The sequence below is a fragment of the Daphnia pulex genome, chromosome 4, assembly GCF_021134715.1.
Source record: "Daphnia pulex isolate KAP4 chromosome 4, ASM2113471v1".
Taxonomy (NCBI): Eukaryota; Metazoa; Arthropoda; class Branchiopoda; order Diplostraca; family Daphniidae; genus Daphnia; species Daphnia pulex.
In genome coordinates, this window is record NC_060020.1 from 5,429,980 (window position 1) to 5,451,244 (window position 21,265).

The following is a 21,265-nucleotide window of genomic DNA, read 5'->3' on the forward strand; positions in this document are numbered from 1 at the left end:
TATATTAATAATGTGTACACAGACACAGCATCAACAGCAGCGCATAATATCATATATAGACTCTGCTGCATAAATATAGCCCCAGACCCACGCCCGTTGCCTGGGAAAACAATAGCAGCAAGTCCCCACCCACAACAGCAACCTACTCTCTACTGACACATTCGGCGCCCTAGTCACATAGTTTCAAGGCCCCTTTCTTTCACGGGAAACCTGTTGGATGTCGGTGCGTCACTCGTGCCACATTGAAACAAGATGTGGCACTTTTTCCTATTTCGTCAAGACATAAAAGTCCATTCATGACGGTCGAGAAAAGGACAAACTGTGTGCACAGTCCTTGAAAAAGTTCAACTCGGAGCATAAGAATATTACTATACATGTGTGTGTGTGGATGTGTATCTATAAGCTAATAATGACTTGACGCGACGGAAATGAAATCATATGCTCTAAAAGGGGGCGCCAAAAAGTCAAACAATCTTTTCGAAAAAGACAAAATCTATTTTTAAGAAATAAAGGACAATGTGTGTAGTAAGGTAGCAACACCGATGAGTCCCTCCCATCAGCCAGAGCCACTCCAAAAGAGAGAAGAAAAAAAAGAATATGTAAGTAATTCTTTTCAATAGACTGTCGGGGCAACGAGTCCCGAGTTTGAGTACTCGGTCAACACACACCGAAGAAGAAAAAGATGCGCTTAAGAAGAGGGGTGCGTTATTCTATAGCTCTTTTTTTCCCTTTGAGCGACACTGCCGCCGCCGCCGCCGTTGTCCCAACAGTTCAAGAATAAAACTCTTTCGCTTGTGTTTCTGACACTCTTTTTTTCAATTTTCTTTTCTAATATTTTCCTATATTTGCTGCTCGGCGATGGAATGGACGCGGTGATGATCGGTGAGTGCGTGATCTTTTTTTTCGCCCAGTCATCGCGTGCAATAGCTTTTCGTCTGTACATTTACCATCAGTCCATTCGATTTTACCGCTCGGCTGTGTCAACTTTGACTTTTCTTTTTACCTTTTGAGCGGTCAGCTGCTACGCTAACATTAAAGACAGTGAGAACATCAGAGAGTTTATTATCTTATATTGATATTCGTCCTGCTGTTGCCATCATCATTTTTGGGGGGTTTTCCATAAAACACAGAGCTAAAGATTTGTCCGTGCACTTGCCGCCAGTTATAGATGTATATATGCCGTCACAAGGAATTATTGAACCAGCACAAATAACACTGGGCGAGATGTCTGCTAACACAACACACGGACGAAGCCCGGGCAGGCGGGAAAAAACGTCGATTCGATTTACCGATTTGCCTTCCATCGCTGCTTGCGCGAGCACAGTCCACAACACTTTCGCGCTGGGCATCGTCTATATATTATTATACGGCCCACAGCACCACCGACAACAAAATGGAATCATCGTGTGGGGATAATAAAAGAAGAACATTATTATAGCACCATGTACAGCTCTATAGGAAAAAGGGATTTTTGAAAACGGGAAAGAGGAGGAGGAGAAACCGACAACAGCAGCAGTCGCAAAGGCCGCGCCTCTGTCCATATAATCGGGCTGCTGCTGCTCGCGGTTGACCCCCCTCTCTCGGGAGTGTAAACTCTCAAAATCAAACGATTAAAATTCAACAATGAATCGCTTTTTTTCCTCCCCTCTCTCTCTACGAATTTCAAAATAGGGAAAAAATAATAATGGTAATAAAAAAGAAGGACCTCTTGCGTGGTGTTGACAGTGCGATTTCAAAGACCAATAGACGCAGCAGCAGCAGCAGCAAAAAGGGACGGTTCTTTTTTTGATTTGTTCGTGTTTGGCACATCACCCAGTTAGAGAGAGAGTCGGACGACGTCCGTGCGTGTGTGTGACTGTCGGGTCATGGGCTAACACAGCACATTCACTTCTTTTTTTTTTTTGAAAATAAAAATTGAAATACAATCAGATAATAATAATAATAAAAAAAAGATGTTTACACGTCTAGTTGTTGGTCGTCTCTGGCTTATTATTCTTGGTATATAACCAGGAATACACATTTGACAATAGAGGATTTTCAAATCACTCCCTTCTTCTATTCCTCTTCCGCGTGTATTTATATAAATACATCTTTTTTTAAAATGCCTTTTTATTCAATTTTGTATAGAGCATCGTCGTCCCCCTTATTCTGTATAGCCCCACCACACTCATCGCACCCCCGACTCTGCTGTTCTTCTTTTATATGATGAACCTATACGAATGGGCCCAGCACCCCATCCATTCGCCCGTTATTTTCCCTCACTCGCCGCTCGTCCGGGGGCTTTCAATGTGCGTTTCAAACAGTGACGGGAGAAACAATCGCCAGTTTTTGTCTTTGTGTTGGGCTGTTTGAATTCAACACAGAGAGAGAAGGAGGGTGCTGGAGGCAGCAGCAGGATATATATAATAAGGCGACGCACTTCATTTGATACGATCGACGGCACCCACACATTTGCACACTGACTAATTCACTGTAATTCGTGGTGGCCGTAGTGTATAGGCTATATAGTTACGAGACAGGCCTAATTTGATAGGATAGGCAGGGCTTCCGGATGTTCGTCCTTTTCCCAAGATATAGTGGCACACTGTAGTCTCTCTAGCTGCTCTTGTCTGCATTATCAATCTCTTTTCTCTTTTCTTTTTTCAACTTGATGAAATGAATGCATCAAATGAAAGATGTTCTTGATAAATGCGAGAGTGTTGGAACACGATGGAAACAAAACGCAACGATCTGGAGGGTCTAAGCTCTGATGATCCGGCGACTCCGGAGAGAACAGGAAAAACGGAAATGGATCCGTCGCTACGGGCACATTGTATACTTATACAGATGATAATGTTACGCGCAAACAGTTAGAACTGTGGGTATTTCAAATGGCAAGATTTTGGCGTATCATTTTTCTCTATGAATGGCCTTGACAAAAAAAGTGAAGTGAAATGTTCTAATTTCCAGAAATTTTTTTTTTTTTATTAATTTGTTGTGAATGCACAGATTCGGCACAACCATCAAACTGGAAAAAAAACTTTCGGTGACTGAGGGTTCTTAGGGTTGGTGTTTTCAAACGATGGCGAGGATGGTTCAAATTCTGAGCGTCTCGGCGCCTTTACCAAGAGATGAAAACATAGTTATTGATGAAATTACAGTCATTGTGTCATTGCGACGAATCGAGCTATGGTTTACTTTAAATTTTTCAAATTTTGAATTCTAAGGCGTATTGAACGACACCTTGCGGCAAGTAGGGTTACAAAAATTCGCCATCTAGCAGTAAAGCCATGACTGACATTCTGACAAAAAGTTTCTGGGGAATTCAAAACGAGGATGTGCCGGTGTGGCGGTGTGGCGGCAAGTCCTTCTTTGACGTATACAATTTTATAGACTTTGCACATTGTTTGAAGTGTTTAAATAAAAAATAAAATTCAGCAATTTTTTCAATTTGATCGCTTGCCAGCAGACAAAGCTGTGAGGTATAAAACAAGCCTGATGTGCTCTACAAATGAGTTATTTAATTAATCTTGATTGCGGGATTGAGGAAACAGAAACGGCAAGAGACAAATTGCAGTCAAGCGTCTATCTCAGGAATAATCGTACTCCGTAACGTTTTATAACCAATACCACCAAATAGTCAAAAAAAGAAAGAATAGAGACGATTGTCCTACCTTTAAGCCTGGGAAATCCACAGCCAGGCATCCACAAGTGCTCCATCCTCAGTAAAGTTGACGCCAGCCAGGATAGGAAAAGAGGGTCATCGTGAATATACCTTCACCTTCACATGGGTGTACTGTACACGAGGACAGAGTTTTCCCAATTAGTCTAGGAGTTGTTTATCTAAAGAAAAAGAAAAACAATGGGTTACGAAAAAAAAATAGCAGGGACTAAGTAAGGAAAAGTTGGAAAGCAGACAGTAGGTAACTCCTTCTTGTTAATAAACAGGATTACTTAAGGCTTACATGTAATACTCTGAATGAAAGTTTCAGACACATATAATTTAAAATATATGACATCAGGTCACGGTAATAATAAGTACCATAAACCATTACACAATTGATGATGCTGATATTGTTGGTGATGACACGTCAGTATCAAAACTTGCACATGTTGTGGCACCGTTGACTGGCTCTGCACAAATGTATTGGTTAGATAGAGCAAACAAACTCCACCATGCATCAACAACAAGCATACATGATAAATGCTAGTCACTGTAGTCGGGCACCAACATTTCACAAATTTGGAACAGGTTTAGTTCTTCTGTATAAGCTCCCAAAATCATTCCATTCGTATTCTTAGTTTTATTTACACGAGATACAGCATGGAGTGAAGAGCATGAGGAGTCACGACACCAAAGTTCACACGACGACCACATTTTATTTTGTTCTGCTATTTCTCTTCCAGCCACGTACACGTTTACAGACCGTTCAGTATTCTATAATCAAAAATATCTGAAACTTCGTTTTGCTTTTTCGAAACTGATGAAAAACAAAACGAGAGCAGACGCTACAAATTTTTCATTAAGAACTCGATATTAAAATTTTGCCCTCCCCGCCTCCCAATTCCCGCCAAAATAAAAGAAAATCAACCCCTTCCCTAAAACCAAACCGCGAAAATCGATAAAAGAGGTATGATCGCCAGCGCTCAAGATCCGCTGGACAGATCGGGACTATTTTCATATCAAATTGTTAGCTCGGTTCATCACACAGGTAAATAAATGAGTAAAAAATGGCAGTAATTTCATCAACTACTATATTTTCATCTTTTGGTAAAGGCGCGACACTAGAGCAGTTATACTTATAGCTGATTTCCAAAATGAAGTCATAAATATTAATCGGTATAAAAAATCTACAGCGGATTAAAAACTAACAAAATTAATCTTCCCGTGCAATTTCACATTTTCATGTTTCCTTACGCAGATCTTTGTTTTTCTGCTGCTGGTGTGATTTCGGTAAACTGTTCCTCTTCCATTTGCATGTCATCATCTAATCGAAACTGATTGTCTTGCAAGGCAAACGGATGAGAACCATCTCCTGTTCGACGAACACGGTTGTAAACGACTTTTTCTGGCACGCTTTTCAGGTCGTAAGCCAGACCCAGCCAAGCACAGAAATCAATTATGGCTCTTGTCGTGTTCGTGCCGTAGTTTCCTAATTCCGATGCTTTATAATCCCAGGGGAAGACATGATGGTAGTTGTGCCATCCTTCACCAGAAGTTATAAAGGCCACGAATCGGTTTTCGGAAGGATTGATCCCTCTAAATATTGATTTTGAGGTTATTTAGCGTACAATTATTTAAATAATAAATGAACGAACTTGTCGTATGGATGAGTTCCCCAAATATGAGCAGCACTGTTGACTAGCCTAGTGATCAAATAATAATTATTCACCGTGTACAAATTGGTTTTGAAATTAGGAGGCCCACCAGGTAGCGTTGAGCGTTATTACGTAACGAAGAATGGAAGCGACGAAGAAAGATGTTCTCAGCGATTCGCCCCAAAAATACCAAGGCACAAGTGTTGGCATAGCGAAACAAAAGATGATCAACAGCGGAATGTAGAACCTTTGAGGAGAAACAGTTTTACGCAATGATTTGATATTAGACTCGTCAAGCGGGCAAGGTTAAATCAATCACGCTCACTTTCGCTGATAGACTACGATGGGATCTTGTAAAAGGTCGCTAACATCCACCGTCTTTCCACGTCGCATCACTTCTGGATGTTTTCTGCAAAGCAACCAGCCAACGTGAGCAAAGAAGAAACCTCGGCGGGCGTTGTGTGGGTCAGCATCCGTTTCGCTAAACTTGTGATGAACTCGATGATCTCTGCTCCAAACGTAAATATCGTTCTATTCGATGCAAAAGAAGACAAACGTTAAAACCTCTGAGCAATAAAGTAATTTTCCGGTATAATAAAAGGCTACGTCCCCTACCTGAAGTGCAATTGTTTGTCCAACAGCGGCAATGACACGCAGAGGCCATTTTGCTTTATAACAACGATGAGCCCACAGTCGGTGCGCTCCTCCCGTTATCCCAAAACCGCCGAAAATAAACAATGCATACGCTGACATGGAATTAAGGAAATTATATATCACCCAAACGGCAAAAAGAAAAAAAATCTATTGAATTCTTACACCAAGCGAGAGTGGCCCACGTGACATCCGTGAAACAGAGATAGAGTCCGTAGAGAGCAGCGAGATGGAGATAAATGAAGACCAAGACGTTTCTCCAAACGATAACAACAGGCGGTTGCTTTCCGGCTTCAGAGACCGCCAAACGACCAATTGTATCAATTTTGCCAAGTGCTGATTCCTGGTCGTTATTGCTCTCCATCTGGCTGCCAAGAACTATTGAACCATTACTGAGCTCAGCGGGTACTCGAGGATTTGGAAAGTTCTTTATTGCCCCCATGCTGAACAGAATCCTAAATTTCAAAATAGTAAGTTACAGCAACAAATAAACAGATTTCTTTTGTTATTAAGGTTAACAAAATAGGGGCATAGAGAGAACTGAGACAGAAATTTGAATTTAATCAAAATTCCGATCGACTTCGCGTGCTTTCAATTAAAAAACAACACACCGCAAATTGTTCTGTAACATTTCAACGTTTGACTGACAACCGAACTTATTTAATTTGGCAATAGTCAAGATATATAAAAGCAATGATTATTTAACTTTGTTTTCCAACGCCAGAAAGAAAAACTACGGTACGTGTTGTAGAGACGAAAGTTATTTCATCTTTGACGTACTGAGCGTGCACATGAATATGACTCGTAAATAAAAACAAAAAATGGATTGCGGAGGCAATCGTCATCGACATTGGAAACGAAATACGCCAGCAAGCATTAGGCGATCACATTTCTTGAACGGACTATGGAATATGGATTAATGCACACTTGAAAATACACTTTAAGAAATAACTTGCCTTGTGAACTGAATTTAACGCTTTGTATAAAATTGTTGATTCCTTTCAAACGCTGTTTAAACTTGATGGGAGGTCTCTTTTCAAGTTTTCAACTTACACCTTCGACGGCTGCAACTGTACTAGAATGGGAGATGGGAATCCAAAGGGAATTGGACCGAGTGAGCTCGAGCGTTTCATATTTCAAAGCGAAAACGTTGGTCCACAGTTGAGCGCAAAAATGCAAGTTTGCTGAACCTCTGGATTTTAACAATGACTTCACAAAAAACTGTGCAAAACTGCAAACCAGTACAATTGTTAAGTTGAGAATTCGAATAAGGCCTTATTTCCAATCGGTGTCGCTATATTTTCCCTTGACGCACGTTTCCACGTAAAAATTCCTTTTGTGTTCTATTATCTATTTGTAATCTCGAAGATGAAAACTTAATGGTAAGACCATTTTTCCGAAAAAAAGGTTTGCCTTTATCGCATTCTTAATCAAAATTGTCGACGTAGGCTGCATTAATCATGCAATTTCACAGAAAATGAGTAGATATTATATTACATTAGTTTCTAGCAATTTCGGCCGCTTAAAAAAGAAAAATAGAAAATTGTAAATTAAAAATGCTTTTTAAAAATCACGGGGATATCAAAACTGAACTGGCAACGTTTAGCTGATGGTCTGACGTGTCTAATCTGCAGAAGAAATTTTGATTTTGTTTTCTCGTTGTTGTGTTGTAGTTATTTTGTCATGGAATATTTAATTAATTAAGTTTTTTTAGAGGAAAAAATCAGGCGTTATAGTCACTGGATATTAAGAAGTTAATGGATCAACAAGGAAAAGGAAGAGGTCGTGGAGCGCCTGCTCAAAATGTTTGGGCAAATCGAGCTGAAGCCCAGTCAAAAAATACGAATGCCGGTAGGCAACAGAGTACTAGCAAGCCACCTTCCAAAGAAAATTCACGCTCCACAAGGAAATTTGAAGAAGCTTGTGCTGAGATTAAGGCCAATGTTGACAAGCATGTAGCCAAGCTCAACGAGGAGCTCGGAGATTCAAGCTCGGAAGAAGAAGAGACCAATAATGACACTGACATTATCTCAACAGTCTTCAATCTATACGGAAAGAGTGGCACTGAGCTACTGAAAATAGAGCAAGTCTTGAAAGATAGCCTTAAAAGTGGAACATCTGTGTGCCTCATATGTATTGATTCTGTCAAAAAATCAGATTTTATCTGGTCATGCACTAAATGCTACTGTAGTCTCCACTTAACATGCATTCAAAGATGGGCTAAAGATTCTATTTATTTTCAAACTGAAGCGGCATCAGACCATTTAGCTCCTGGTCAGCATGTAGATCCCAGAAAGTTCAATTGGTGTTGGTAAGTTTCAATTCAAAAAACGTTGAAAAAATATGATGTAAAGTTTCTCATTCCTTTATTCTTCAGTCCAAAATGCAGAGCAGAATATCCTCAAGCAACAATTCCAACTAGATATTATTGCTACTGTTTGAAAACCCAGGATCCCCAGTTTGATCCTTGGCTTGTTCCACATTCTTGTGGTGCTAAATGTGAAAAACTACTGCAACCAGAATGCAAGCACACTTGTTTACTTCTATGCCACCCAGGTATTTATTGAATTTGTATTAGTAATTGCCGCTATTTTCAAAGATTTCTATACGTGTTTCCAGGTCCTTGTCCTCCTTGCCCCCAAACGGTCTCAGTCACGTGCTTTTGCGCGAAATCCCCTGTTGAAACTCGCCGTTGTAGCTCTCAAACATGGTCTTGTGGAAAAAAGTGTTCAAAACTGTTGACGTGCAAAGAGCACAAGTGCGAAGTCACTTGCCATTCTGGGGCTTGCCCACCATGCCCGAAAAAGAGCTCTCAGAAGTGCCTTTGTGGCTCAAAGAAAGAAGAAAGACCCTGCCACTCTATTGAATTTCAGTGTGACAAGGTAATTCGTTTACCGATTGTTTGAAATCCATTTTTTAAATCGTGATCACGGTATTGCTGTTACATCCAGGTCTGCGGAAAGATGTTGGATTGCAGACATCACAAATGTGAAACAGTCTGCCACCCTGGGAAATGCGCAACCTGCCCCCTAGCGTTGCCGGTAAGTAGTATTAAGGAATGAGTGATGCACGCTTGCTTGCTTAATCTCTCTGTATATCTTGTATATAAATCTTAATTGCAGCGTACTTGCCCATGTGGAAAAAAGGCCGTTACAGTGGCGTGCACAGTAGAGGTCGGTGGATGCGGTGATACTTGCGGGAAACTGCTCGAGTGCGGCATTCACGAATGCGCTGAGAGATGTCATAAAGGAAAATGTGGAACCGTAAGCGTTTTCGTTCTTTTTTCGACAAATTTGAATGTTTTTAACAAAAGTTGTCATTGTTTTTTTGTCGCAGTGTTGGCAAATGCGAGTTCAGTCCTGCCGATGCGGTTTGAAAAAGAAAGAACTTCCGTGTTATAAAGAATTTCAATGCGAGACTAAATGCAAGCACATCAAAGACTGCAGGCGTCATCCTTGCAACCGCAAAGTAATCTTTCGAAACATTTTAAATGAGAGCAAAAGATTACAAGTTATTTTTGCTGAAATTTTAGTGCTGCACCGGTACTTGCCCTCCGTGCGATCAGATTTGCAACAGGCCACTTGGTTGCAAAAACCACAAGTGCGTGAGTAGATGTCATCAAGGCCCTTGCTACCCTTGCGATTTGACAGTTGACATTACTTGCTCTTGCGGTCGAACCAAGATCACAGTTCCTTGCGGGCGCGAGAAACATACGAAACCTCCCAAGTGTTCGCTTCCTTGCAAGTGAGTCTTCTTTATTGATTTCGTTTAAGCTAATTAATTGATCTTAATTGATTTGGACGGCATGTAATAGGAAGCCACCTGATTGCCACCACGAGAGTCGCACTAAACATATTTGCCACTCCGGAGGTTGCCCACCTTGCAAACAACCTTGTTTGAAGGTTTCGGAACGATGCGGACACATATGTAAAGCTCCGTGTCATACGTCAGTGTTGGTCCAAATTTCTGCTCCGACACAGCAGAGAGCTGGTCCGTGGGAGCCAAAACAAGCACCGAAAATGGAAATTAAAAAGCTACCGTGCCCTCCTTGCCCTGTAGGATTGCGATTTAATCCTTTTTGTGATGTTGAGGCGATGCTAATGTAATCGATTTCTGGCTATTTCAAGGTCCCGGTACCAGTAACTTGCTTGGGAGAACATGAAACGGCCGATTGGCCGTGCCATTTGTCCGCACCCTCGTCTTGTGGCCGGCCCTGTGGGCGTGAGCTCTATTGTACCAACCATACCTGTATGAAACCGTGCCATGCGGTAGCAACGAATCCAGTGAGTAGCCGACCAATCCTCTGTGTACCTTTGGCTAGACTGGAAAAATCGATTTAACATGGAAACGTTTCTGTAGAGGAATTGCCAACTATGCGAGGAGCTTTGTTCGAAAAATCGACCCGAGGGCTGCACCCACCCGTGTGCACGGAAGTGTCACCCTGGCCCTTGTCCGGTAATTTCCTTTTCCCAATTGATCATTCGTACGTGTCGGCTTATTGACCTTAATCTAATTTATTGATTTAGACTTGCACCAAACTGATTAAGCACAGCTGCCACTGGTACGTATGCAGTATACAGTAGTCCTAGTAGTAGTATTGTTGAAATGCATTTCTATTATTAGAGAGAATTGCAACGCTGTTTGTATGTTTGGTCGATTGTTTTGTGTTTTCAGTGGACTTAACCCGCAACTGATTCGCTGTAATGAGTTGAGCGACTCTATCGCTCCCGGCAGCCTTCCCAGCCGAGAACAACTGCTCAGCTGCAAAGACCGTTGCCCTAAATTATTGGTGAGGCTCTATCTCATATATTTTGAAACGATCTCGTTAACGCGGATCAATATCCGATGTTGTAGCGCCAACTTGTGGGGCTCCCACTTGAGTTTCCCCCCTTGTCATACATTCTGTATTAGTCTGTCTCTCGCTCGAATTTGTCCCCACACGGTGTAAAAATAACTGATTCGAATGCCTTGCTCGCAGCCTTGCAAACACCGTTGTCCGGTTTCGTGCCACTCGGGTGACTGCGCCTCTCAACTGGATTGCGTCACGACCGTTCATGTGAGCTGCCCCTGTAAGCGAATTAAAAAGGCCGTGGCGTGCAACCTTCTTTCCAAGCAGGCGGCCGTTTCTTGCGACGACATCTGCCGTCGAAAGAAAGATCAGGAGCTCAAGGTACGGTTTTGTAATCCGGCGCTCGACTCGTCTAGGAGTCTAGAGCCGTGATTTGATTTCGTAAGCGCTTTGATCACGCCAATGGCTTTTGCGGTTTGGCCAGGCGAGCGCCCAGTTGCCAAAGGACTTTTATATTTGAAACTTTTATTTGTATTGCAGCTGAAGGAGGAAAAGGAGCGGGTCCAGCGCGAAGAAGAAGAGCGCCGGAATCGAATCGAGTTGGAGCAATTCCAGAGAAAGTTCGACAAACGGCGCAACAAGGATCGCCGACGTCCCGATGAGACCTCTGCTCCACCCTCTCGTCCCATTCAACTCTACGTCGCGGTTGTTGCTGGACTACTGGTGGCCATCGTAATGGGTTTCATGTGGTCCCGGGTTTAAGGGGGGATGTTTCGCCATTAATATCAATCAATATCGCTGGAAGGGGGGTGGGGGCTTATACAAAGGAATGGAGAAGGCAAATAAATGGCATTGCAATCTTTACAGCTGTGTTGATCAATAAGGCGATTCATCATATTGGGCGAGACACCCAAAGAGGGTGGTGGCGGTCTGGCCAAGTGACGGTAGCAATTTTTGTAATGAGGCCGCCCAACGAACATACCAGGGACTGCAGGGCTGCTGCTGCTCTCGACTTTTGAGCTCGGCTCATTCATCATTGAAGGTGGTGGTAGGAGTCGTCGAGTGTAGGAAATGGCAGACCGAGGAAGGAGGGATTCGCATTCCACCGGCACTTGAGAGCGCGCAAGGAGCGAAAGGTTCGCCCTTTTAACTCGCTTAATGGCGCTCCATTCAGCATCTCTGAGCGTTTCAAACCCGTTGGTAGTACACGCCGCTAGCTTTCCAGCTCGCTTCAAATCCCGGCTGCGGATGCATCTTTGCGAATCGATATTTTGCCATACCTCGCATGCTATATCCATCTTGCTCCTTCGCAACAACCCCTTTTCTGTGTCTCTATTATATGCCGGCCTCCTCCTTTCGCCCGACTATAGTATACTCCATTTTATACTCTCCTTTTTCACCCAGCATATCTCTTAGCGCTCTCGCCCTTTCAAATTCGACGTTTTGTTCGCGCTCGATGGGGGGGCACGAAGAGGCTAAAGGGTTCGTTGCTGTTTGCACGTTCATCTCGCAGTCCCTTTTGTCAATTCGGTATTCCTTTTGTTGGCGTTGTTGTTGTTGTTGTTGTTGTACAACTCATCCTAATTTCTTTTTTTTTTTTCTTTCGTCCTGACGAGGCGATGTTGACGTCGTCCCGGAATTGTCGTCGTAGAAGTCGCCCTCCTTTTGCTGCTTTTCTCCTCCATCTTTCGCTAGGCAAAGAGAGAGACATTCCAGCTGCTCGACTCCTTCACGTCCAAGAGGCGCTGGGTGCGTGCCGCATGGAGGTTTTTCTGCCGTGGTGGTGGTTGAGCTCGATGCTATTTCAATAAGGGAAACGGTGAAAAAGAGATCTGGCAATTCGACAAAAGGCTAGTGCTAGCGAGAAAGAAAGAAAGAAAAAAGCGTTACGTTTGCGAGTGTAGGAGCAGACTCGGGGAATCCAATCCAGTTTGGTTGGGTCAGAGAAGAAGGGATTCAACTTATTGTGTGCGTGTACAAACGCAAGTAGAGAGTTATGTCCTGGGCTATATAGTAGCGCTCGCTCTATCGCCCCCTCACGTCTTTGACAAGTCGTTTTTTATTTGACAGACTGGCGAATGACGTGTGCCGCCGGGAGAGAAAAAGAGAGAGAGACCAACGAGAAACATATAATATAATACGACCTAGTGATTTCGTTACAAGCAGTTGTCCCCGCCACGGAACATATTCAACTTGACGTGTTTCTCTCCGTATACTACATTTCCCCATTTGTTATCCAACGTTCTTATAGCATCAAATATACAACTACTGCTGTAGCTGGTTTTTTCCTTGATAGGAGATGTACTTATGTGTCGTAGTATATATATATAGCACCGTACCATTCGTCGGATGCTATGGCCCTATTCCTGGAACTTGTGTCAAATAAGAAACTCGTATGAGACTGGTGGTCCCAAAAAGAAAGAAAATAAAAAAGGTTTAATTCCCACTTGGCTTCCTCCTAGGGGGGGGGGCTGTTATTAGGGCGGGTTTTCAGTCTTCCTGCGGGTTTCATGCAAATTTTTATTTTAATTGAGACGATCAATTCGATATGAAAATAATCCCGATCCGTTCAGCGGATGTTGAGCGCTGGTGATTAAACCGCTTTTTATTGTATTTTGCGGTTTGGTTTTAGGGAAGGGGTTGATTTTTTGGGGTGAGGGTGTCGGGGTGAAGATCGAGATCGATTTATTTTATTTTTTGGGGGGGATACTTATTCCCTCAAATTATTCAGTTATTATCTTATCGTTTTTTAACCGGTTTGAATTTTAAGGGGGGAGTTTGATTTTTTATCATTTCTAATTTCTATCGATATTGTATCTAATTATCATAAGCATGCTGATTAGAAGAAAATTGGACAAGTGTCGTCTGCTTTCATTTAGTTGAAAATTTCGAAAAAGTCAGAGACAAAGTTCAAGATTGTTGTAGATTTATTTGTTTTTGATAACCGTCATATACTCCATGCCGTTCACCAGGTAAATAAAACTAAGAATAGTACAAATAGAGGTTTACCCAAATAGAATGATTGTGGGATTTAGAGAAGAGTTAAACCTGTTCCAAATGTGGGAAATGTTAGTTATAGCATTTGTCATGTAAGCCCCCTGTCGATGCATGGCAGTTTGTTTGCAGTATGTAACCTTTTCCTTTATGTGCAGATTTGATGCCAGAGCCAGCCATCATAACCACAAGATGTGACAGTTTTTCCTGTGCAGGTGTTAATGTGACATCAGCAACAATCTCAGGATCATCGCTTGGGTAATGATTTCCTTTACTTTTACTGACCTGTGACCTACTAGATATCTTAATGCCGCATTACCTGCATCAATGCAGTGTATTGCATGTAAACTTTTCATTTACTCCCATTTATTAACAATTTGGGTTTACATCCCAGTGTCTCATTTTCAACTTTTCCTGTGACTTGTTGTTTCTGTCAATTTTTTTTTTCGTAACCTATTTTCTATTTTTATTTAGTGAAAAGCATCCCATTGCATTGGAATGCAATCGAATGCATTGTCAATTGAGTTACGGATCTCTCTTTTTCCCCTTTCTCTTTAAATGTTCTCGTGTACGCCCATGTGAATGTGGGTGTATTCACGAGGACACCCTTTTTACCCTATCCCGTTCGGTGTAACTCAACTCTTCAGCGGATGGATGGAGCAACTGTGGATGTCTGGCTGTATATTTCCCAGGCAGAAAGGTAGGACAAAATTGATCTCTATTCTTCCTTGTCAATTTTTGGTGGCGTGGATTATAAATCGTTACGTGTGTATGTTTATTCGTGAGCTAGGTGTTGACTGCAACTGTTTTCTCTCTCCGTTTTTGTTTTTTCTCAGTCAGGTTTCACTAACAATCTCATTTGTCGAACTACTGCAGAATGCAGATCAGATTAGGCTTGTTTTGTACCTCACAACTTTTTCTGTTGGTAAACCATAACATTCGAAAATGTTTGAACAAAACACTTAAAGCAAAGTGCAACAAGAAATTTTTTTTTTTAACCAAGAGGGACCTGCCGCCACACCGGCACCTCCTCGTCCAGTTTCGTGTCGGATTCACCACGAGACGTGAATAGGCAAGGAAACGGATGGGATTGTGACTGTCTCAGGTGGCCGGCCGTCCTATCGGAAAGACAGAACGAGTACAGCAGGTCGGACAATAAAAGGAAATAGCATTGTTGATTGACGTCGATTTACTAGAATCTCATTGTCCGAGTAATCCAAATGCCGATGTGACGGACGCTCGTGGGGCGCTTCCCACAGGAAAAGAGATGAGTGATAGCTGACCTTTTCTCCTTCTTTTCAACAATTCATTTCTCTTTTTTCATTTCCATTTGGTTCCAGTGGGAATAAAAGAGGCTGCGCAGCAATAACAGTGAAAAAGTGAAACGTTTAAGAAAATTGAAAGATCTTTCCAGGGTTTTTATTTTTGGAAGGGGGGCTGTGCTGCCGGAATCATCCGTCAACAGAGCAAGGGTTATGGGAAACGTTGGTAGTGACATTGTTGCCATGGCAACAACACAGCGTGTTCTCTGTATTGCGTGATTGAGCGTTCGCCTCGTCCTGCACAGCGACGGAGCCAGTCGGCAGCCGAGTACGTCTGTTCGTTGACTGGTGCACGAGAACAAGTGAAAATGAAGCTAGACGATTCAGAATTGTATTGTCGGACCCGGACAAGAGGCCCCCCTTAGTCAGGAAAATGAGGATTCTATTGGGCGCTAATACCGGCCGACGCCTTGACTATATATGCCGTATTGATTGAACCCGAACGCCATTTGCTATCCGCCGCTGCTGTGCTGTGCTTTCACGATGGTCTTGCCGGCAACAGTCTAAACCTCTCGACGATCTCCTCTTTTGAACTCTACACGAAGTTTTTGTTCTTCAATCACGCAACTCTCAAAGTCTGTCTTTCGTCTACTTTTAGACGATGAGTGAATAGGCTTGTGTCTTTCGCCAATTCTGCTTCTTCTTCTTCTTCAATTCCTTTTGCTTTTGACGATCGATTTATTCATCTTTTCATCTATTATCCAGCTTTCCATTTTCTTCAATTTTTCAGACTCTGCAGCCGCGCGACGCTCCGGGTTGGCTTGCAACCGACTTCAATGCAGCTTGCGGCCTTTTTCATGCATTTATGTATATTTAAAATCGAATGATTGCCAGTTTGAAAGGCGAGAGGGAAAACCAAAGAAAATAGGGGGAGGGTGTTGGCAAGTTTATAGAGCTCGCCGGAAGTTGCTCTGTTTTCCCATTCTCGGAAGAACAAGAAAGGTGAAACTTGATTTCCACTCCACCCCCATAGCGACTCCGTTATTTTTCAGCAAACATTTGCGTCTGACGTCTAGACGAAATCAAACTCGACACAGCCCTGGCAGTGCCCGACTCAATATTGACTGTCGAGTTAAACGGCAGCAGCCCCCACCTAACGCTGATGTGTGTGTCCGATGAGCCTGTTGTTATACGTCGTCAACTCTATAGCGACCGAATCGATTATAGCGAACCTAACCACACTTAACCCACTGAAGCGACGTGCTGTCTTGCGTAAAAAAATTGATCCTGCGCACAACATCTTGTTTCGACGCTTCTTTTTTTTTGTCCCGTCTAATTTTTGTTTTTTCTCCCATCCATCCAGTCACGTAAATCTCGTTTTACAGGGAATCGATTGCCATTCACGATGGCGGGGACAGCAGCTCAGTATAGCCAGCGATAATAGTTGCAGTATTAGAGCTCGGCAGCAGCTGCCTGGGCTCGTATATGGTAAATGGTGGCAGTCTCAACTCCTTTACCCGCACAAAACGGGTAAAGGAGGATTTGCTTTACAGGCTGTTAAGCGGAGGGCTTTTGTAATCCTGGACTGGCGCTGCCGTTCGTTTTCTTTTGTGCGATCTTTTCTTCCCATCAACGCCACCACCTTCTACATGCTGCAGCACTCTCTGAGCTGTGGAAATGCAGCCTGCATGCGCTGCATGCATTCACGAAAATATATGTGTGTGTTTGCCTGCAGTTGCTGGCCCTCCATCAAGACGAAACCCCTATGGCCTTTTCGCGATTCGGGAGCTCGTCGTTATGGATCCGCCTCTCAGCAAACGGGTATAGAGTAGACGTGTGTGTGTAGACTCTATATTGAGTATAACTTGCCCTCCGTGTTCCTCTATGGGCAATGCTAATGGCACGTCATTACAACATTGATGCCCGTGGTAGCAGCGCAGGGTGGTGTACAGCAGTGCAGAGACGCCCGGTGTGTGTGTGTGTTGTTGCATCCAGCGCACAAATTGTATATACATATATCTCGGCCTCGTTATTTCCTTATTATTCTATTCCCCTTTTTTCTGGCTGTTGCGTCACCAACAAGACAACAAAAAGGGAAATCATTTATACAGTAGCCTAGAGTGCAGTTATATATCTATACGGACGTCTATATTGTTTCGTATTTATGGGCCGCCCGGCCGGGGAAAAGTTTCGCCCACTTTAGTTTCTTCAAGTCCGTTATATTTTTTCTTTTCTTTTTCTTTCCCGTTATTTGTATACTCGGTACTCGGCAGAAGGGAGTTTCTCTCTGCCGACTTGTTTCGTGATATCTCGCCCGGCCCTTTTTGATACTGGCCACTGGAGACAGATGTTTGTTCCGTCTAACCGGTTAGCCATCATCAGTTCCGGCCCCACATCCATCACATCTTTTTCTTCTTCTTCTTCTTCCGTCGTCTTTTTTATACTGTCGTATTGTTTTTTGTCTTTTTTCCTAGCCATTTGTTGGTTTCCTTTTTCTTCTATTCGTTTCTTTCATCCGTCATAATCTCAGAGGGATCAAAGCGCATATATATCATCTGTATACTATAGACTCGGTTGTCTCTATACGTATTTGTTTGAACGTCTTCTTTCTCTTTTGTGTTTGTTTTCATCGAGACGGCGCGGTCCTATTATCAACAAAGACGTTGGCCTTAGAATTCAATCCCTCCACAAGCTCCTCTCTCTCTCTCTCTCTCATCTCCGCCCAACGTTATAGCAGCGGAGATCGTCGTCTATTCCCGACCGCGCCCTTATTTCCAAACATTTATTCTATTTATCTTCACGTGTCTGAAATGACAAACAACTCCTCCACCAATTTTCGTCCATTCATCTCATGACTTATATAACCTATAAACCTCCAAACAGCTCCGAATTCATTTTGAAAAGAAAATCATACATCTCAAATCAACCCCCACACACACAAAATTAGAGCGGAATTGCTGATGAGATTAAGCTGCCGAAACACCAGTAGCGCTGCACAAAAAAATAATAATCAGGAAAAGGGAAAAAAATAATCGGCTGCCAAGAATTCCGGCCTCCGTTTTTTTTTTGTTGTCACTCGCTTCGCAGCATCCGGACGCGCGGGAATTAACCTCCTATACACGGCGAGTGCAGTGGTATAGTCGCACAGCCGGCGGAGGAGAGATAAACGAGGCCAGAGACGTCGTCGTTGCCTTAACCGATTGAAATGGCGCTAGCTGAAACGAAGAGAGATGAATAGAAACTGAAAGAACTGAATATAAGCGAACGGACAAAAGTCGCAACTCGTTTGGGGCTTTTTTGTCGTGCGATGCGACTGGAGTGTGTCGTTGCTCTCTCAGCCTCGACGGCCACACAGCGCAGTCTATTTTAAGTCCTGGCCGTTTCCTACCTCACCCAAGAGTTGCGGGAAAATAAACATAAGAGAGAGAGAATATTCTATTTTACCTTGGTTATCTTTTTTATTTTTTCACTACTAGGGCTTGATGGTCGCCCGCCTTTTCTTTCCTCCCGTGTTCCCATATTGTTAATTTGCGTCCATCTAGCTGGCCAGCCCCCAAATGAAATGTGTTCGACTCGATTGCACATGGCATCTCATTCGTTGCGTGTAGGGGCTCGTCCATTTGGCCGACATGGTTAGTGTACACATCTACGCGCGCAGCTGTAGATGTCGCGGTCGTGAAGTAGATATAATAAGAGCCATCCCAAAATAACATGCAAGAATTTGCAAACAGCTCTCTTTTGCCGCTTGCCTTTCCATCCCCTAACTCTTCCATTCCTGGCTCTATTGGGAATCGATACATAGAAATGGAAGAATCTTTCACTCGCTCCTAATCTCATACATGTTGAAGTTATGTACACGTGTGAAGTTGTAGTAGTAGTAGTTCTCTGTTTCAGCGGGTAAAGCGGACGACGTCGTCCCATAAATTTCCTGCTTGTTTATTTTTATTTTATTTTTTTATTCGCTCGGCTTGGTCGTCCACTCTCTCCCCACCACCCAAAAAAAGCTCTCTGCGCATCTGTCCGTACCGCGGGTCCGCTGTTTGATATTCCTCGACGCGCTCCTCGACTCCATAACCACTCGCGGGAGCGGCGGTGGTTGCGGGGGCGCGCGCCTGTTGGGGTTCGAATAAGAAATACAAACACATGAGTTAGAGCCGGACGAGTTCACACACATTTTCAACAAGAAAGGCAAACAAGAAAGGAAAATAAATAAATAAATAACTTGTATGTGACCACATCAAAGTGACCGCACACTTAAAGTTTGTCATTTCTTTCACCAGAACCGAATCAAGAAATAAGTTTAGACCGAAACTTTTTTTTTCTGATTCTACTTAAATTCCTTCCCAACGGATATATTCAGAGTATATAACGCAATTGGCAATTTTCTTTTTTTGGCCAAGGAGAAACTTTTCGGGAGGAAATTTTTCCAACACCCAAGGCCAGAAGTTGGACCCATGACTAAATTGGATTATATAATGGCGGACCGTTTTTCTTTACCGGGCTGAGAAAAATGTGGCAACTCGCATCTAACGATGATGTTCATTTCTCGGTTATGGCGATAAATAATAAAAAAAAAAAGGTCTCGTGAGCGGACATCAGCGGTCGGTCTTTTGCCTAGATCCTAAAAAACCCGACGCCTGCCGCCCTTGACGTCGCCGGGGTGATGATGATGATTATGGCGGTAGTACGGCGGATAGTAATAGTGTTGGTGTGTGTGTGTGTGTGTGTATAGTCGAAGGCCGTGCCGACGCTATTTCATATAAATGAGAGAGTCCCACAGTCCCTGGTCCGTCCGTTGAGTCGCGATCCTGCGTGTCTCGGCTTCTCTCTCCCTTTCTCCAGGGAGAAAAGCCGAGGTGGGAGGAGTATAGGGACTCTCTCAGTGTGTGTGTGTCTGTGTGTGTGCATGTGCGATCAGTAACGGCGCTCGAGCCAGTCCCGGCTCCTATTCAGTCGGCGGCCGTCTTCCGTGACGCTCGCTCATCGTCTTTATCCCGGGACCGTGTCACATTTTTTGTTTTTGTTTTTGTCGGTGGGGGTTTCCTTCTTCTTCTCCTTGGTCGTTTGATGGCCGTGTCCAGTGTCCAGGGAAAACGGCGAGCCTATAGAGAAAGAGAAGAGGGAGGAAAGCAGAGTCTAATAACACAACGACATTTAAATTTGATTTGATTTAGAGAGAATTATTGTGTTGGTGGTTGATGTGTTGTTGTGTGTGTGTGTCTGAGTGTGTCTGAGTGGTGTGCCGTGTGCAGTCATTTTCCCTTCTGCCCGTCTCTCTCTTGTTTTGTTTCTTCTCTTCTCTCTCATTCTCTCGTTCGCTCTCATGTGAATACGACGGGCAATTACTTAAAGGGACGCGCGGTCGTGAGCGGAGCGAGGAACTGGCACGAGCCGAGAGAGAGAAATGGAAGATGGGAAAATAGGCAAACGAGTGTTAACTGGTCTTGTTCGTCATCGTGTTGTGGCAGAGTCCAAGTGAGCGCGGTTTTTTTTTCTCCGGGCTCATGTTGTTGTTGTTGTTGTTATTATCGAATCCCCACCACCACCGCAAATGTGTTGACGAGAGTGTCCGCCGCGGTCCCGCTTCAAAGTCTTTTGGCCCGAGAGACTTTTGCTCCTCTCTGCGTGTTTGTGATGGATGTTTCATCTCGTCGCTGCGGAATTTCAGGAACGGCTCAGACGCCAGTCTGAGCTGCGAACGTCACTGACACACTGGCAGCCAACTTCTCTCTGCTTCTTACACGTCGGCCCGACTTGGGAAATTTCTTTTCAACTGTTGGCGGGGGGAACTCGCACCGCTGCTGCCATCGCCCTTCATCAGTCACGCCAGTTTCTCTTGATGCTCACGCCCGGCTCCCGCATTTCGATTGCGTTCCATCCAGAAAGAAGACGCCAAACAGAGGAGACGAGCGTAATAGACACGGCGGCAGTCCAACACTGTTTATAGCAATCAAAACCGCACTAGGCAAGAAGAAGAGAAAAACAAAAGGACGAACGGCTGGGAAAAGAGAAAAAAAGATCGAACAAGTTCCAGCTGCTGCCGCCGCCGCTTTATTTTTTTGTTTTAAACGTTTCAGTGGCATTTCTAAAATTATCAAAGAACGACACGGCGGCCACCTACTACTTCGCCATCAACGTAAGTTTCTTTTCACAAACAACTCCCGTTAAAAAAGAGAAATTGTCAACCGAATTGCCGTGTCTTTATTCTGGCGCCGGATAGTTTGTCGTCTGTTTGAAAAATAAAATAAAAATTCAGGTGCGGCTGCTATCA

The 21,265-nt window shown here is 43.5% G+C and overlaps 3 protein-coding genes across 8 annotated transcripts in view; 2 read left to right on the top strand and 1 right to left on the bottom strand.

The window, feature by feature from the left end:
• Window positions 1–4,720: 4,720 nt before the first annotated feature.
• On the bottom strand, window positions 4,721–8,937 carry LOC124192671 (acyl-CoA Delta-9 desaturase-like). 5 transcript variants are annotated; one of them, XM_046586103.1, is made up of 7 exons: window positions 8,845–8,937; window positions 6,115–6,404; window positions 5,914–6,044; window positions 5,624–5,829; window positions 5,408–5,545; window positions 5,299–5,346; window positions 4,721–5,239 (listed from the first exon to the last, which is right to left on the bottom strand). In XM_046586103.1, exons 2-7 carry the CDS (start codon window positions 6,389–6,391, stop codon window positions 4,894–4,896), a joined length of 1,146 nt encoding a protein of 381 aa, XP_046442059.1. In that variant the 5' UTR covers window positions 6,392–6,404; window positions 8,845–8,937; the 3' UTR covers window positions 4,721–4,893. The 5 variants fall into 5 exon arrangements, with proteins under 5 accessions (XP_046442059.1, XP_046442055.1, XP_046442058.1 ...); XM_046586099.1 differs by lacking the exon at window positions 8,845–8,937 and adding an exon at window positions 7,003–7,180; XM_046586102.1 differs by lacking the exon at window positions 8,845–8,937 and adding an exon at window positions 6,906–7,136.
• Window positions 7,555–11,602, top strand: LOC124192670 (NF-X1-type zinc finger protein NFXL1-like). Its single transcript, XM_046586098.1, has 14 exons — window positions 7,555–8,260; window positions 8,327–8,505; window positions 8,569–8,831; window positions 8,901–8,990; window positions 9,072–9,212; window positions 9,286–9,417; window positions 9,482–9,693; window positions 9,764–10,004; window positions 10,077–10,232; window positions 10,309–10,404; window positions 10,476–10,510; window positions 10,624–10,738; window positions 10,928–11,119; window positions 11,279–11,602. Exons 1-14 carry the CDS (start codon window positions 7,707–7,709, stop codon window positions 11,498–11,500), a joined length of 2,628 nt encoding a protein of 875 aa, XP_046442054.1. The 5' UTR covers window positions 7,555–7,706; the 3' UTR covers window positions 11,501–11,602.
• A 2,604-nt stretch (window positions 11,603–14,206) lies between these two features.
• LOC124192672 (uncharacterized transmembrane protein DDB_G0289901-like) overlaps window positions 14,207–21,265 on the top strand; it is a 43,532-nt gene continuing 36,473 nt past the window's right edge. Inside the window, exon 1 of one of the 2 annotated variants that reach the window (XM_046586107.1) lies at window positions 14,207–14,432. The gene's annotated coding sequence lies outside the window, so the exon portion shown is untranslated. Of the gene's footprint in view, window positions 14,433–19,940; window positions 21,131–21,265 lie in introns of those variants that run through there. The other variant, XM_046586105.1, reaches the window with a different exon arrangement.

Bases quoted from the DNA above. Each gene is read 5' to 3' on its own strand.
- LOC124192671 (XM_046586099.1), bottom strand. From the start codon at position 7,082: ATGAAACGCTCGAGCTCACTCGGTCCAATTCCCTTTGGATTCCCATCT. The intron at 6,405-7,002 runs GTAAGTTGAAAA...TTTGAAATTTAG, and splicing joins CAGTTGCAGCCGTCGAAGGT to GATTCTGTTCAGCATGGGGG. The intron at 6,045-6,114 runs GTAAGAATTCAA...ATTCCATGTCAG, and splicing joins GTGGGCCACTCTCGCTTGGT to CGTATGCATTGTTTATTTTC.
- LOC124192670 (XM_046586098.1), top strand. From the start codon at position 7,707: ATGGATCAACAAGGAAAAGGAAGAGGTCGTGGAGCGCCTGCTCAAAAT. The intron at 9,418-9,481 runs GTAATCTTTCGA...CTGAAATTTTAG, and splicing joins GTCATCCTTGCAACCGCAAA to TGCTGCACCGGTACTTGCCC. The intron at 10,511-10,623 runs GTACGTATGCAG...TTGTGTTTTCAG, and splicing joins ATTAAGCACAGCTGCCACTG to TGGACTTAACCCGCAACTGA.